This window comes from Dama dama, chromosome 1 (assembly GCF_033118175.1).
Source record: "Dama dama isolate Ldn47 chromosome 1, ASM3311817v1, whole genome shotgun sequence".
Taxonomy (NCBI): Eukaryota; Metazoa; Chordata; class Mammalia; order Artiodactyla; family Cervidae; genus Dama; species Dama dama.
This window is the reverse complement of record NC_083681.1, coordinates 55,098,865-55,114,084: the sequence shown is the minus strand read 5'-3', so window position 1 is coordinate 55,114,084 and position 15,220 is coordinate 55,098,865. Positions and strand designations below refer to the sequence as shown.

Genomic DNA, 15,220 nt, shown 5'->3' with positions numbered 1-15,220 from the left:
GGGCCTGCTCTGAGCTCCCTGCTCCCTAGTCACCCCATACCCCAATATCCCACCATGTCTGGGTTATCTTACCTATTCCATTCTCCTACTGTCTGGCCCATGGAAGATATCTACCCTCCTTCCAGCATCAGCTCTGGGGTTGCTAATGAATGAAACCATAAATTAGAAGAAAAGGAATTGATCTATTCTGGTTTGGGACAGCCTGAGGCTGAAGTACTTTTAGGAGAAATCCAGTTGGAGATGCGTCAAGGCAGTGGGTTTTGGCTCTGGGAAGAGATAATATTATAGATATGGATTTGAGACTCAGCAGAAAATTGAAGCAAATGTTATCTCCCCACCTACCCTCCTGTTCCTGAATTTACTTCTCTTATGTTGTAATGGATGAACCCAACACCTCCACAAATCCCTTCTCTTCCCACTAGTCAAGAACAGTACATGAGCAATTCTCCTCTCTCCTGCATTATAAACTTTTTTCTGTCCACTGGATCAATTCCATCAGGAATCCCATTTTCTTAAGTTACAAAACACAAAAAACAAACCTCTTGACCTCACTTGTCTTTCTAGCAATTGCTCCTCTTTATAGCAACTCATTATCTTTATTCTCAGTTTTCAGTTTCCTCCTCATATTCTTCTCTAGCTTTTGTCCCTAACTCCACCACAATTGCTCATCCCAAAGTCACCAATGACTTCACATGACTAACTCTGTGAGTTGTCATTTTGACTTAGCAGCTTTCTTTAGCTGTTTCCTAGACACTACCACCTCAGTCTCCAGCTTTACCTCCCATCCTTCTGGTCATTTCTTCTGTCTCCTTTTCTGATTCTGCCTCATCTTCCTGACCTCTATATGCTGGACTGCCCAGGGATCAGCCCTTGTACCTCTTTTTTTCCCCTACCTATTTACAGGTATCTTGAATATAATTTATGCTAAACTGAACCCTTGATACCCTCTTTCAAAATTTAATCTTCCCAAAGTCTTTCCTACTTCAGTTAATGGCTATTCTACTCTTCCAAACTGCTCAGGATAAAATCTTGATGGTGATAGCAGATAAATGGTAGTCAACTCCAAGCTCCCATGGTCCCACAGAAACACTGAAAAATAAGCAGAAACTGTCAGAACCAATTTGTCAGACTCTGGAATGCAGTCAAAGGTTTACAGCAATAACCAAATGATGAATCAAGCAAATGGCAACTTGAAAAGTATAGGATGGTTAATAAGGGGCTGGGTGTGGGGCACAGAAATAGGAATTACTATTTAACAGGTAACAAATGGGGATGAGGAAAAAGTTCTGGAGACAGACAGTGGTAGTGGTTGTACAACAATCTGAATGTACATAATGCCAATGAATTGTGTACTTAAAATGGTAAATTTTTTTCTGTATATTTTACCAGAATTTTAAAAAATGAGATAGAAAAAAAAAAAAAAAAACAGGAAAGCTTTATGGCATTTTACTAGCCTTCATCCCACTCTCCCTGACTTGGCTTAAAGATGTCAAGTTACCAGTGTAGGGGCCTGGTCTCTGGTTCTGGGAGGAGGACAGCAAACCGTATTTGCAAATTATTGTGTACATCTGTTCTAAGCTGCCTCAGGGTTATTTGAAGGACCAAAGCAAGGCACTCACTGCTGTCTCACTTAAATAAAAACTCACTCAGGCTGAAAAAGCAGCAGACATTGCTGGAAAACATGGTATTGCTGGAAGACAACCTACACACACCTGAAGAACAAGGTTTGGTTGAGACACCAACCATCAATAAATCACCTAAGGACTGGGAAAAAAGACTAGGGAGTCATTTGTTTTTGTTTTTTTGAAATTAGGGCATTCAAAAGCACTTGTATGTTAGGAGAAATTTAGAAAGCCATGCACATACTTAGGAAAAAGCCTGAGACCTCAAGCTTCACATTAGGATGGTCTCTAAGTTCAGTGGAAGTCTGGTTAAGTGCTGAAGGGCCACAGCACAAAGTTAGTCTGCAAACACAAGGAGGTGTGTATGTGTGTGTGTATTTGCTTAGCTTCTAGGGTTCAAGGAAATTTCTGTCAAAACACTAGTTGAATACATGCTGAGGAATAGACACTTCAGTGACCACACATGTAAAAGAAAACAATTTCTGGCGGGGGGAAAAGAAGTTAGGAGAAGTCACTAGACAAGTGAACCACTATAGCCTTTAACAATCAAAATGAAAAAAAAAAAAAATGCCAAACCAAACAAACAAAAAACCCTTCAAATCCCGGGGGAAAGTGAAAATCTGATGTCTATAGAGTTGCCATATCTTAATATTCAGAGGTTCACTTTTCAACAAAAAACTCAAAGTACATAAATAAAGAGTAAAGTACAACACATTCAGCAGTACAAAATCAATTAACTGAAAGTCATCCAGAAAACTCGGACATTGGACTTACTACACAAAGACTTTAAAATAACTGTCTTAAATATGCTCAAAGAGCTAAAGAATAACATGGACAAAGAAATAAAGGAAAGTGATGTCTAAACAAAGGAGAATATCAATAAATTATAAAAAGGAACCAAACAAAAATTCTGGAGATGAAATATATAATTATTAAAATGAAAACGTCATGGAAAAGGTGTAAAGGTTCCTAAAAAATTAAAAATAAAACTATCATATGGTGCAGCAATTCCAAAGGAAATAAAAAGAGTATCTCTAAAAGATAGTTGTACTCCATGTTCATTGCAGCATTATTCTCAATAGTTAAGGCATTTGTTCATCAACAAATGAATGGATACAGGAAGGGTGTGTGTGTTGTATACATATATAGTCCAGTTCAGTTCAGTTGCTCAGTCGTGTCTGACTCTTTGCAACCCCATGAACCGCAGCACGCCAGGCTTCCCTGTCCATCACCAACTGCCGGAGTCTACGCAAACCCATGTCCATTGAGTTGGTGATGCCACCCAACCATCTCATCCTCTGTCGTCCCCTTCTCCTCCTGCCTTCAATCTTTCCCAGCATCAGGGTCTTTGCAAATGAGTCAGCTCTTCGCATCAGGTGGCCAAAGTATTGGAGTTTCAGCTTCAACATCAGTCCTTCCAATGAACACCCAGGACTGATCTCCTTTAGAATGGACTGGTTGGATCTCCTTGCAGTCCAAGGGACTCTCAAGAGTCTTCTCCAACACCACAGTTCAAAAACATAAATTCTTCAGTGTTCAGCTTTCTTTATGGTCCAAATCTCACATCCATATATAACTACTGGGAAAACCATAGCCTTGACTAGATGGACCTTTGTTGACAGAGTAATGTCTCTGCTTTTTAATATTCTGTCTAGGTTGGTCATAACTTTCCTTCCAAAGAGTAAGCGTCCTTTAATTTCATGGCTGCAATCACCATCTCCAGTGATTTTGGAGCCCAAGAAAATAAAGTCAGCCACTGTTGCCACTGTTTCCCCATCTATTTGCCATGAAGTGATTGGACCTGATGCCATGATCCTAGTTTTCTGAATGTTGAGCTTTAAGCCAACTTTTTCACTCTCCTCTTTCAAGAGACTCTTTAGTTCTTCTTCACTTTCTGCCATAAGGGTGGTGTCATCTGCATATCTGACACTTATTATTCTCCCGGCAATCTTGATTCCAGCTTGTGCTTCCTCCAGCCCAGGGTTTCTCATGATTTACTCTGCATATAAGTTAAATAAGCAGGCTGACAATATACAGCCTTGACATACTCCTTTTCCTATTTGGAACCAGCCTGTTGTTCCATGTCCAGTTTTAACTGTTGCTTACAGGTTTCTCAAGAGGCAGGTCAGGTGGTCTGGTATTCCCATCTCTTTCATAATTTTCCAGTTTATTGTGATCCACACAGTCAAAGGCTTTGGCATAGTCAATAAAGCAGGAATAGATGTTTTTCTGGAACTCTCTTGTATACATATACAATGGAATATTATTCAGCTTTTAAAAAGAATAAAACTCATTTTCAACAACATGTATGAATCTGGAAGATGCTAAGTGAAATAAGCAAGGTACAGAAAGACAACTACTGCATGATCTCACATATATGTGGAATCTAAAAAAGTACAACTCATAAAAGCAGAGAGTAGCATGGTGGTAGCCAGGGGCTGGGAAAATGGGGGATATGCTGGTAAGTTCTTAAAAAAACTTCACTAGAAGGGTTCAACAGCAAATTTGAAAAGGCGGAAGATGGAATCACTGAATTTCAAGATAAAACAATTGATATTATCCAGTCTGAGGACCAGAAAGAGAAGAGAATGAAGAAAAATGAATAGCATCTAAAGACCTATGGAACACCAGTAAACAGATCAATATATGCATTATGGCAGAGAAGGTGCTGGCGACCCACTCCAGTACTCTTGCCTGGAGAATCCTGTGGACAGAGGAGCCTGGTAGGCTGCAGTCCATGGGGTCGCTAAGAGTCGGACACGACTGAGCGACTTCACTTTCACTTTTCACTTTCATGCATTGGAGAAGGAAATGGCAACCCACTCCAGTGTTCTTGCCTGGAGAATCCCAGGGACATGGGAGCCTGGTGGGCTGCCGTCTATGGGGCCACACAGAGTTGGAAATGACTGACGCGACTTAGCAGTAGCAGCATGTGTTAAGGAAGTCTCAGAATAAGAGAGGAAAGGCCAGAACAAATTTTTGAATAGATAATAACTGAAAATTTCCCAAGTTTGTTGATGAAGACATGAATCTACATATTCAAGTTCAGTGAACTTCAAGTAGAATAAACTTACAGACCCACATTAAGACACATCATAATCAAACTCTCAAAAGACAAAGAAATAATTGTAGAAAGAAGCAAGAGGGCAGCAACTTATCATGTACAAGGGCTCTACAATAAGATCAATAGCCAATCTTTCACCAGAAGCCATGGAGTCTAGAAGGAAGTGGGATGACATACTTAAAAGTGCTAAAAGAAAAAAAAAACTCAATCAAGAGTTCAATATCTGGCAAAACTTTCAAAAATAAGGGAGAAATTAAGACATTTTCAAACAAACAAAAGCTGAGGGACTGAATTACCAATAGATCTTCCCTAAAAGAAATGTTAAAGTCCTTCAGGTTGAAACAAAAGGCCACTGGATAGTTACTTGAAGACATATGAAAAAATAAAGATACCCAACAACTATATAGGCAAACGAATATAAGGGCAGAGTTTTGTATGCTATCAAAATTATCAATTCAAATTAGATTGTTGTAATTTTAAGATATTCCATGTAATTCCCATGGTAACCACAAAGGAAATATCTAAATATCTAAAAAATATACACAAAAGAATTGAGAAAGGAGTAAAAACATTTCACTACAAATAATCAATTGACCCAAATGAAGACTGTAATGGAGGAAATGGAGGATAAAAAGGGTATAAGACATATGGAAAACAAATACCAAATGGCAGAAGTAAATCCTTCCTTCTTAATAATTACATGAATGTAAATGGATTTAACTCTCCTTTCAAAAAGACTGGCAGACTAAATTTAAAAATATCTAATCTGCTATCCACAAGAGACTCACTTTAGATCTAAAGATAAAATAGAATGTTAAGTGAAAGGATAGAAAAATATATTCCATGCAAATGGTAACCAAAAGAGAGCTAAGGTGACTATATTAATATCAGAAAAAATAGATTTTAAGTAAAAACTGTTGAGACAAAGAGGCACAATGTAACAATGATAAAAGGGTTGATTCATCAAGCTGCTGCTGCTGCTAAGTTGCATCAGTCGTGTCCAACTCTGTGCGACCCCATAGATGGCAGCCCACCAGGCTCCCCTGTCCCTGGGATTCTCCGGGCAAGAACACTGGAGTGGGTTGCCATTTCCTTCTCCAATGAGTGAAAGTGAAGTTGCTCAGTCGTGTCTGACTCTTCACGACCCCATGGACTGTAGCCGACCAGGCACCTCCGTCCATGCAAAACAATTATAAGGATATATGCACCAAACAGAGCTCCAGAGTATATGAGGCAAATATTAATAAAAACTGAAGGGAGAAATCGTTCCACAATAAAAGAGACTTGTGGAGACTTCAGTTCACCACTTTCATCAATCATGGATAGAATATCTATGGTAGAATGAAGAAAAAAATAAAAGAAGTAAAACTGGGACTTCCTTGGTGGTCTAGTGGTTAAGAATTTGCCTGCCAATACAGGGGACATGGGCTTGATCCCTTGTCTAGGAAGACTACACATGTCATGGGGCAATTGAGCCCGTGTACCACAACTACTGAGCCTGTGTGCCCTAGAGCCTGTGTTCCACAAGAGAAGCCACCACCACAAGAAACTCACATATCACTACTAGAGGAGCCCAGACTCCTTGCATCCAGAGAAAGTCTGTGTGAAGCAACAAATATCCAGTGCAGCCAAAAGTAAACAAACATTTTAAAAATAAGTAAAACTGAAAATTCACAAATATGTGGAAAACCACATTTTAAAATAACCAATGGTTGAAGAAATCACAAGATAAACTAGAAAATGCCTGAGATGAATGGGAAAAAAAAATCCCAACATACTAAAATGCATGGAATATAGCAAAAGTAATGCATCTGGTAAATTTATAGCTGTAAATGCCTACATTAAAAATGAAGGTCTCAAAATCAATAACCTAACTTTACATCTTGGGGAACTAGAAAAAGAAGAAAAGTTAAGACCAAAGCTAGCAAAAGAAAGCAAATAATAAAGAACAGAATGGTGATAAATTAAGCAGAGAATAGAAAAACAATAGAATCAATGAAGTCAAGTCATTTATCAGAAGAGATCAATAGAATTGGCAACACTTTAAGTTTGAGCACGCTCTGGGAGTTGGTGATGGACAGGAAAGCCTGGCATGCTGAAGCCCATGGGGTCACAAAGATTTGGAAATGACTGAGCGACTGAGCTGAACTGAACTAAGTACTGACTCCCTCCCCAAAAGATGTCTATAAGGAAGATTCACATGCAATACAAACAGTTCACAGTAGGTAACTAATGATAAGTGATTAGTAAACACATGTTTCTCCCAAAATGCTAGAGGAACCTAGCAGTGGCGGGGGCAATGAATTCTCCTTCAAGAGATCTGGGCAGTCTTAGTGAAGGAGGTGAAATTCAAGCTGGGCTTTGAGGAATGAGTGAGACTTTCTAACATAGCATAAACTGTGTGTGTGGTGGGGTATATAGGCAATAGGCCAGGGTAGTGAAATGAATTATGAATCTAGAAACCTAAGCTGAAGCTATAGCTAAAAACCCTGAATACCAGATTTATTCCACAGTACTGGGGAACCATTGTAGATGTTAAAGGGACATAAAGAGATGAGACTGGCATCAAAAAAGAAATGTTAAATGTTTTTCTGTTCCAATGAACCGTTAACTCCAAATATTTTGTAAATGTATTAATTCATTTTACTGGCTCTAATGGCTTAAAACTTTTTAATGACTTCTCATTGTTCTTATAAAAAATATTCAAACTTTTGTAACAAGCTGTAAGATCCATATAGGTTGGTCTCTCCTTTCCACTCCCACTGAACTCACTGCCCTTGCTCTCCGAACTGCTGCCACCCTGGCCTAAAAGTCCCCTCCCACCACAAGGGTTTGTGTCTGCTGTCCATCTACCAGACAGCTGCTGCCCTCCTCTTTGCCTATCAGTCCTCTTCCTTCAGATTCCAGGTTAAACAATCTTTCCTGAAGGAAAACTCCCCAACCTCCCCATTTATATGCTATCATGGCACTTTCTGTCACAGCATTTAACAGCAAATAGATCTAGGTGTGATCTTTGATGAACATTATCTCCTTTGCTATGCTGAAGCTCCATGAGGACAAGGGCTTCTCCCCCAGCTGACAACTGTGTCCCTGATGTCTATGCAAAGGAAGTATACAGTAACTACTGGTATTTTTTGGAAAAAAAAAAAAGTCAGAAAGAACCACTTTGGGGGAAATTTGCTCATCTATCAGTTTCTTTTTTTTTTAAAGTAGGAATTATAATTCATTCCATCTTCTGCTGTTTTAAGCCCCTTAGAGCTTGTCCAAACTCACATGGCTTGTCAGGAATCAAACTTAGGCTTTTTTTTTTTTTAAAGCAGGCACGTTTTCAGGTACACTGTGTACATAAGTAAGGAAGAGAAAAAGGCAAGAGTCGGCCTTCTCACAAGTACAAATGTACAGTGTTTCTTTTATATATATTTATATATATATATATATACACACACACACACACACACACACACACAGGTCATCAAACCTCACTTACATAAAGGCTTATAAACCTGCAAGCAGAGGCAAAAGACTGTTTTTCACTGTCCTTTCTTGGAAAGGCCTTGGCCCTATGGTGCTTTTTCACTCTACTTCCTCTTATCAGGAGTTTGTGACACATAATTAAACTGAGTTGAGCACCTCTGAGAGAAGGCATGTTAGGCTGGTGTAATGATCATCTTAAAGACCAACACCAAGTTCCTCAGACGTTCCAAAGATCAGTCCTGTGTCTGGTGGCACAAACATACTCTTCTGGAGAAAGCAGCAACTCATGGCTCAGCATGATGCCTACTAGCATTTAACCTGTGAGGTTTGGTACATCACCTGTCTCTGAGCCCCCAGTTTTTTAAGTGGTAGTGGTATAAATACTAGACTTAAAAAAATAGATCACCAAACTTAAGACTTACAAAATAGAGCACAACTGTGCTTGGCATTTTCACATAAACAATTTCATTTAATCTTCACAATAATTCTACGGGATCAGACTTATGGAAAATGTGACTTCCTCAAGTTCACATGACAAGTAAACAGAGGAGCCTGGAACTCAAAACCTAACCACTATTTCCTTTGCACCATCCCCGGCGCTACTGAAGTCTCCTATCACAGCAGTGTATTGAAATGTATTTAAAAGCATTTTCAACTATAAAGCTCTATGCATTTTTAAGGATGTTAAGTAATTTGCTACATTAGAGATGAAGAACAAGAACCTGCTTATGATTTTAAGGGTGATGAATTAATTTACAGAAAACAACTTACTTTTAAGAGTAGTAATATTTCTGTACTTCAAAAGTTCTCAATTTAAATAATAAAATAGAAAATAATTCAATTAAGAAATAGGCAAAGAACATTTCTCCACAGATGTATGAATGGCCAATAAACACATGAAAAAAATGCTCATCATTAGTCATCAAGGAAATATATATCAGGACCCTTCCTATGTTAGCATAACTACAATTAAAATTACAGCCAGTATTGGCCAAGACAGAGAAACTGGAGCTCTCCGACACCGCTGGCAGGAATATAAACTGTGCAGTCACTGTAGAAAAGAGTCTGGCAGTTCTTCAAACTGTTAAAAATACTTACCACATGACCCAGACATTGCACTCCTAGATATTTACCCAAGAGAACTGAAAACTTATGTAAATCTTGTACACAAATGTTCATACAGCATCACTCATAAGAGCCTCAAAGTAGAAACAACCCAAATGCCCATCAACTGATGGATGGAAGAAATGTGGTACATCCACACAGCGGACTGTTATTGAGCCATAAAAAGGAATGGGGCACTGGGACACGCTACAACATGAATGAACCTTGAAAACACGACACCAAGTGAAAGGCGACCGTCATAAAAGACCACCTATTATATGATTGCATTTATGTGAAACGTCCAGAACAGGTGAATCCACAGGGACAGAAGTGATTAGAGGATACCTGGGGCCAGGCTGGTGGTGGTTTCAGGCACACAGGGTTTACTTGGGGGGCTACACAAATGCTCTAAAATTGACTGTAGTGATGACTGCCCAGCTCTAAATATACTAAAAAACCACTGAACTGTAATACTTTAAATGGATGAATGGTATGACGTGAAGTAATCTCAGTAAAACTGCTAATTTTTTTTAAATTCTGTAATTTCACCCTAAACTGCAACTGCTAGTACGAAGCATTTATCAAAGTTTCCTTTAAACCAAACGGATTTTTCTTATCACTGCTTCTAACAGTTGTTAGGGTTTTATTAATTTTGTAGCATTTGCATTGTAATATTGGACTATCTTTCACACAGATGACGTAAACTTACATTTATGGACTTAAACATATGAAACAGTAAAAGAACTAATGCTAAGATTTTCAGTAAAAGGATGCCTAGAGATCCATGAATGGCATTACCATCCACCCACTAAATTAAGAAACCTAAGAGCCACTCTTGTTTCTTCTTTCCTTTAGCCTTCATATCCATTTCATCAGCTGGTAACCCTGCTTGTCAACTCCATAAGGGAAGGATTGTCTGTTTATTCACTATGGTACATACGTGGTGCTTAGCCTAGCATCTAGCACATGGAAGATGTTTAATTAATATTTGTCAAATAAATTGAAATTCATGCTGTCCTTGAGATTAACAGCTTTTAAAAGGAAAAAAATTAAATCCCTCATTTGATAATTTGTTAAAATTATACTAATTTTTAAAAATGCAGACTATGGAAATTTCATTTGCCATTTTAGTTGCTAAAACATATTAAGGCTAAATTCTCAAAGGGACACAGATATGCTACGGTGCCGGAACATGCAGAAGTAGAACATAGTGACTTTATTCAAGTTTGCTGTTACCTGATCCACGAATATTTAAAAGATATTTTATTTTATAAAAACTTACATCTGTAAGTAATGGACTGACCATTAACAGAGGGCTTAACCTGGAACACATAGATAGGCTTAGAGGCCCATGAACCCCTAAAAATTGCAAAACCTAACATGTATATTGGCATGTGCGAGTTTTCACTCTTTTTGGTGAGAGTTCAAAGTGTCATCAGATTTTCAAAGAAGTCTATGACCCAAAAGGTTAAAAAAATTACTTAACTAGAAACAATCACAAAGTCTTTTAAACAGGAATTTGTACAATAAAATAATACCCAACAGCTCCATCTATGGGTATAAGTCATTATCATGTAGCAGAAATAATGACAACTACAAGAAATCAGTGCATCTGTGAATGCCTGTGTTTAAATCGTCAGTGTCACTCTAGTGGGAATTTATTAACTATAGGATCACAGTTTTTTTTTTTTTTTTCCAGATATAGATGTAAAAATTAGGAGACCATTGATGAATTCTACTTTACAGTACTTCAGCACCAAAAAATTGGGCAGTTATGCTGATATATGTATATACAGTTCAACATTTGTCAGTCTTAAAATGCTTATTTATAGTGAAATCTATATAAAACCGTTAAAAACTTTTCTATTTACATTTTTTTAAAAAATGAAAAGTATAGTTTCCTTTGCCACAACTTGTCAAAACTGACTTTTACCCGTTCCCACCCTCTTACCCTTCACTCTACTTGTGACAGACAGTGATCACAAGACCCAAACATATTGCTTAAACAAATCATGTCCTAAAAAGGTAGAATGCTTAAAAACATTACATTTAGAACTGTAAATTAACTTTTTATACATTTCAAAGGGGATTAAACAAAGGTATGTAAAAGTTATTTTCAAAGTCTCAGTCCAACATGAATGTGCAATTTCAGTGTTAAGATAGCATCATATGAATAACTTGTTTTCCTGAACTTAACTGAACATTTCCTTTGGACTAGAAAATATTTCTTTTCCTCTGTTCCACAATGAAACATTTTCTCATAAGTTTTCTTAAAGGAGAAAGGGGGCGGGGGTGGGAGGTGGAAAGGGTAGACAATCCTGGCTTACAGGAAATTTGTCAGAAGGAATATGGCCTGCTTTGAAATGTTTACATTTAAATAAATAGAAAGCAAGTGTGCTGCCTAGAGCACAAAGGAACAACAACACAATAAATTAGCATACAACTGGTGAGAATGTACAAACCACCCAAAGAAGCACTTCCCACTGGTGAGGGACCTGATTTCCACCATCTAACAAGGATTCTTTAATGCCAGTATCAAAGAACTAGTTATTTTATAAAATATGAACTGAGGAGATGTAAAATGTTAACCAATTCAGCACTTGCAGGGATTTGCAAAAACATACAAGATTAAAAAAAAAAAAAACTGTTCCTGACACACTGTTTCAAAATACAAACTATTCACATTCTCCTTTTTTGATGGTGTTTGCTCAGTAGAAACCAGTTGAGGAACATTCACAGGAAAAGTCTCTTTTCACTGCAAGACAAACTTTTCCATTAGCCATGGTCCAATAGAGAAAGAATATCAGGTCTTATGTCGCTGTAGATGTGCATCTTTTTTCTTTTTCTAAAAAAAAGTACATTCCCCTGTGAGTTTTATCTTGTTTTAAAATGCTACTCCTGCAGCAATTCTTGTTGAAACACTGCTGTTTCAGGGTCCACAGTCTAAGCATGGGCAAAGTGCTCTCTTTAGACATCAAAATTACAAGGGCTTCCCTGGACACTTGGTAACCAAGTAGGTTTTAAAGTGCACTCCTGTGTCCAAAACACTAGGATCGCTCAGCAGAACTCTGAGAGGGGCTGGGTTCAGTTCCATCCTCTGTGCTACTGTCTATGTCCTGCTCCATGGCCGTCTCATCATCATCCAACTGCTGACTGGTGAAATTGTTCAGTTCAAGGAGCCCGCTGGGCTCTACGACCACGTTGGAGCTGGAGTGGCAAGGAATAGCATACTGGGGAATGGCCTGGAAGAGAAGACAGAGGAGAGAAGCTTCATGGTTAAAAAAAAGGTAATAGAAGGATATCCTCAACAATAACAAGGAAGGAAATAAGGAAACTGACATTAACTGGACAACTACTAGATGCCAAGGCACTATGCTAGATGCTTAATATTATTCCCATTTAACAAATGAGGAAACTAAGATACTAAGTGACTTAATCAAGGTCACACAGTTGGTCAGGGTTAATGCTAGGATGCCAGGATTCAAATCCAAGTCCTCTGCAACGCAAAGTGATCTCTCCACTCCTTGATGGTGCCTCTTCTAACAAAGCAGGCTGAAGTCCATGCCTAATTCAAGAGACAGGCTCTGAGGATATTTTTATTTGGTCATTAAGCAAATTTTAAATGTAAATGCATCAGATTTTGCTTCTGCAAGATGAATGATTAATCCACTGATACCACAATATTTTTAAGCCCTTTGGTAGTTCAAAGGTGAACTTATTTGTTTGGGTCACATAGTAACAATATTTACTAAAAATAAGGCTAGAGAAGACAAACAGTCTTTTAAACAATAAAAGTACCAAAAGATAAACACATATTAGGTCATATTGCCTTGTCAGATTCTTTTTTTCTCAACTTTATTATATACCTTCTTAAAAGGTATTATCAGTCCATATCATACCCCTACTTAAAATTCTACAATTGTTTCCTACTGTTCTTGCTATAAATCAAAAACCTTACTGTGTCTCCAGCCTTATGCCAAACTCACTTGTACCATAGGGTGTGTGCACTAGTTCTTCCCCTCTTCCTGGAATATCCTTCCTCCAAATCTTTACATGGCTGGTTCCATTCTTATCATCTGCATCTTAGCTCAAATGCTTCAAGTAAAAGGCTTTGAGAAGCCTTCCTTCTATGAAAGGAAACCAGAGTACTGGGTCGATCCCACCCCTAGCCCCTATTATGTTCTGTAACATTTTCTTTATTGATTTATCATATCATCTCTTTGTTTTCTTCTCATCTTTAGAATGTAAGATCCAAGACAGTTTGAACCAGAGCACAGATCCTGACTATCTTTTTCACTGCTAGATACCCAGAACTTTGAACAGGGTCCGGCACACATTGAAACTGAAAGTCGCTCAATCGTGTCTGACTCTTTGCAACCCCAGGGACTATACAGTCCATAGAATTCTCTGGGCCAGACTACAGGAGTGGGTAGCCTTTCCCTTCTTGAGGGGATCTTCCCAACCCAGGGACTGAATTCAGGTCTCCTGCATTGCCAGCGGATTCTTTACCTTCCCAATGAATAATGTATCTTTAACATAAAAAACCTAGAGCAAAGTTGAATATCAGCATTTTGAAAATATACCTAACCAAAACAACCTTCTACTGAGGGGAGATGCAAATTTAGTTTTAATACTATCAAGAAAATAGTGCAAGATGCCTAGGCATTGATTCTAAAGTGGTAAAGTTTTTTGTCTTCCCTCACCCTCCTACCCTTGTTCCATACAGCTGATCACTGTGAAAAAGTCTCTGGTGGGGTCAGAATTTTAGTTCAGCTCTAGCTGTGACTTGCTGTGGACCTCTGAATAAGTCACTTCCCTTCTTAAGCTTTAGTTTAATTTTGTGTAAAATAAGATAATTAGAAAAGATATGCTTTAAATATCCCTACAGATCTAAATTCTATGAATTCCATATACATACAGACTCCTTCAAAATAGAAGATACACTCAACTTGTTTACTCCTCTATCCTTACACCTAGCACAGTGCCTGGAACACAGAGGTCAAATAATCCATGTGGAATGAATGAATGAATGAATGAATAAAAGAAATATGGATTATCTGTCTACAAAGTACTCAATATTAAACATGCTGAATTTTTACAGAACATTTTTCAAGAAATCAAAGAACTTCTGCAGCTCACTCTTTCACTCAAGTCAGTAGGTATTTTACTGAATGAGTAAAAATCAATACTTTGGGCCAAAGCTAAGCATAACCAGTGAGACCTGAAAATAAATGTTTTAACAATCTGTTAGTGATGATTATAACAACAGGAGCTATCCTTATTGAGTATTACTCTATATAGGACACTTAATCAGATATTTACTCAATCCTCAAAACAACTCTTTGAGCTGTTATTGTTTCCCCTTCATCACAGGGACAGAGGTTAACTGTTGCTCAAAGCCACAAAGTAGGTAAGGATTACAGGTGGGATTCAAATCTAGCTATTTCTGACTCCAAAAGCTTGGTCCTTAATGCTGCTCTTCCCTCTGACATAGTGACACATCAACCCAGGATATAGTAAATGCTAAAAATTAGCTCAGTATTCTTGCAGAGAACCTATTCATTAGCCATCATCTTTGATACATGAAGCAAATTACATTTTCACCCCTGTTCATGAAGTATAGAAAATAATTTCCACATAAGCTATTCAAAATAATTTTGAATTTAGTAAGTATATGAACTTAAAGAACTTAAACTCCCAGGGGCCACAGTAAACTCTGGTAAAAACAGGAATAGCTATCATATATGGGGCAATCACTACAAGCCAGGTACTGTGCTAGGTGCTTCATCTCAATTTTATATAATCCTTATGTCAATCACATAAAGCAGGCATTCCTTATTCCCATTTCACTGATGAGGAAACTAAGGCACAGTGAGGTTAAGAGTCTTGCCCAAAGTCACAGAGTGAATAGCGAAGCCACAAAACCTCCTTTTCCACCAAACCCTACCTCTTCAGT

At 38.0% G+C, this 15,220-nt stretch overlaps 1 protein-coding gene across 13 annotated transcripts in view; it reads right to left on the bottom strand.

Moving 5' to 3' along the window:
* Positions 1 to 10,465: 10,465 nt before the first annotated feature.
* EMSY (EMSY transcriptional repressor, BRCA2 interacting) overlaps positions 10,466 to 15,220 on the bottom strand; it is an 80,498-nt gene continuing 75,743 nt past the window's right edge. For all 13 annotated transcript variants that reach the window (XM_061150837.1, XM_061150808.1, XM_061150735.1 and 10 more), the window contains one exon: positions 10,466 to 12,506. In XM_061150837.1, coding sequence (XP_061006820.1) covers positions 12,312 to 12,506 — 195 coding nt within the window. In that variant the 3' untranslated portion in view covers positions 10,466 to 12,311. The remainder of the gene's footprint in view (positions 12,507 to 15,220) is intronic.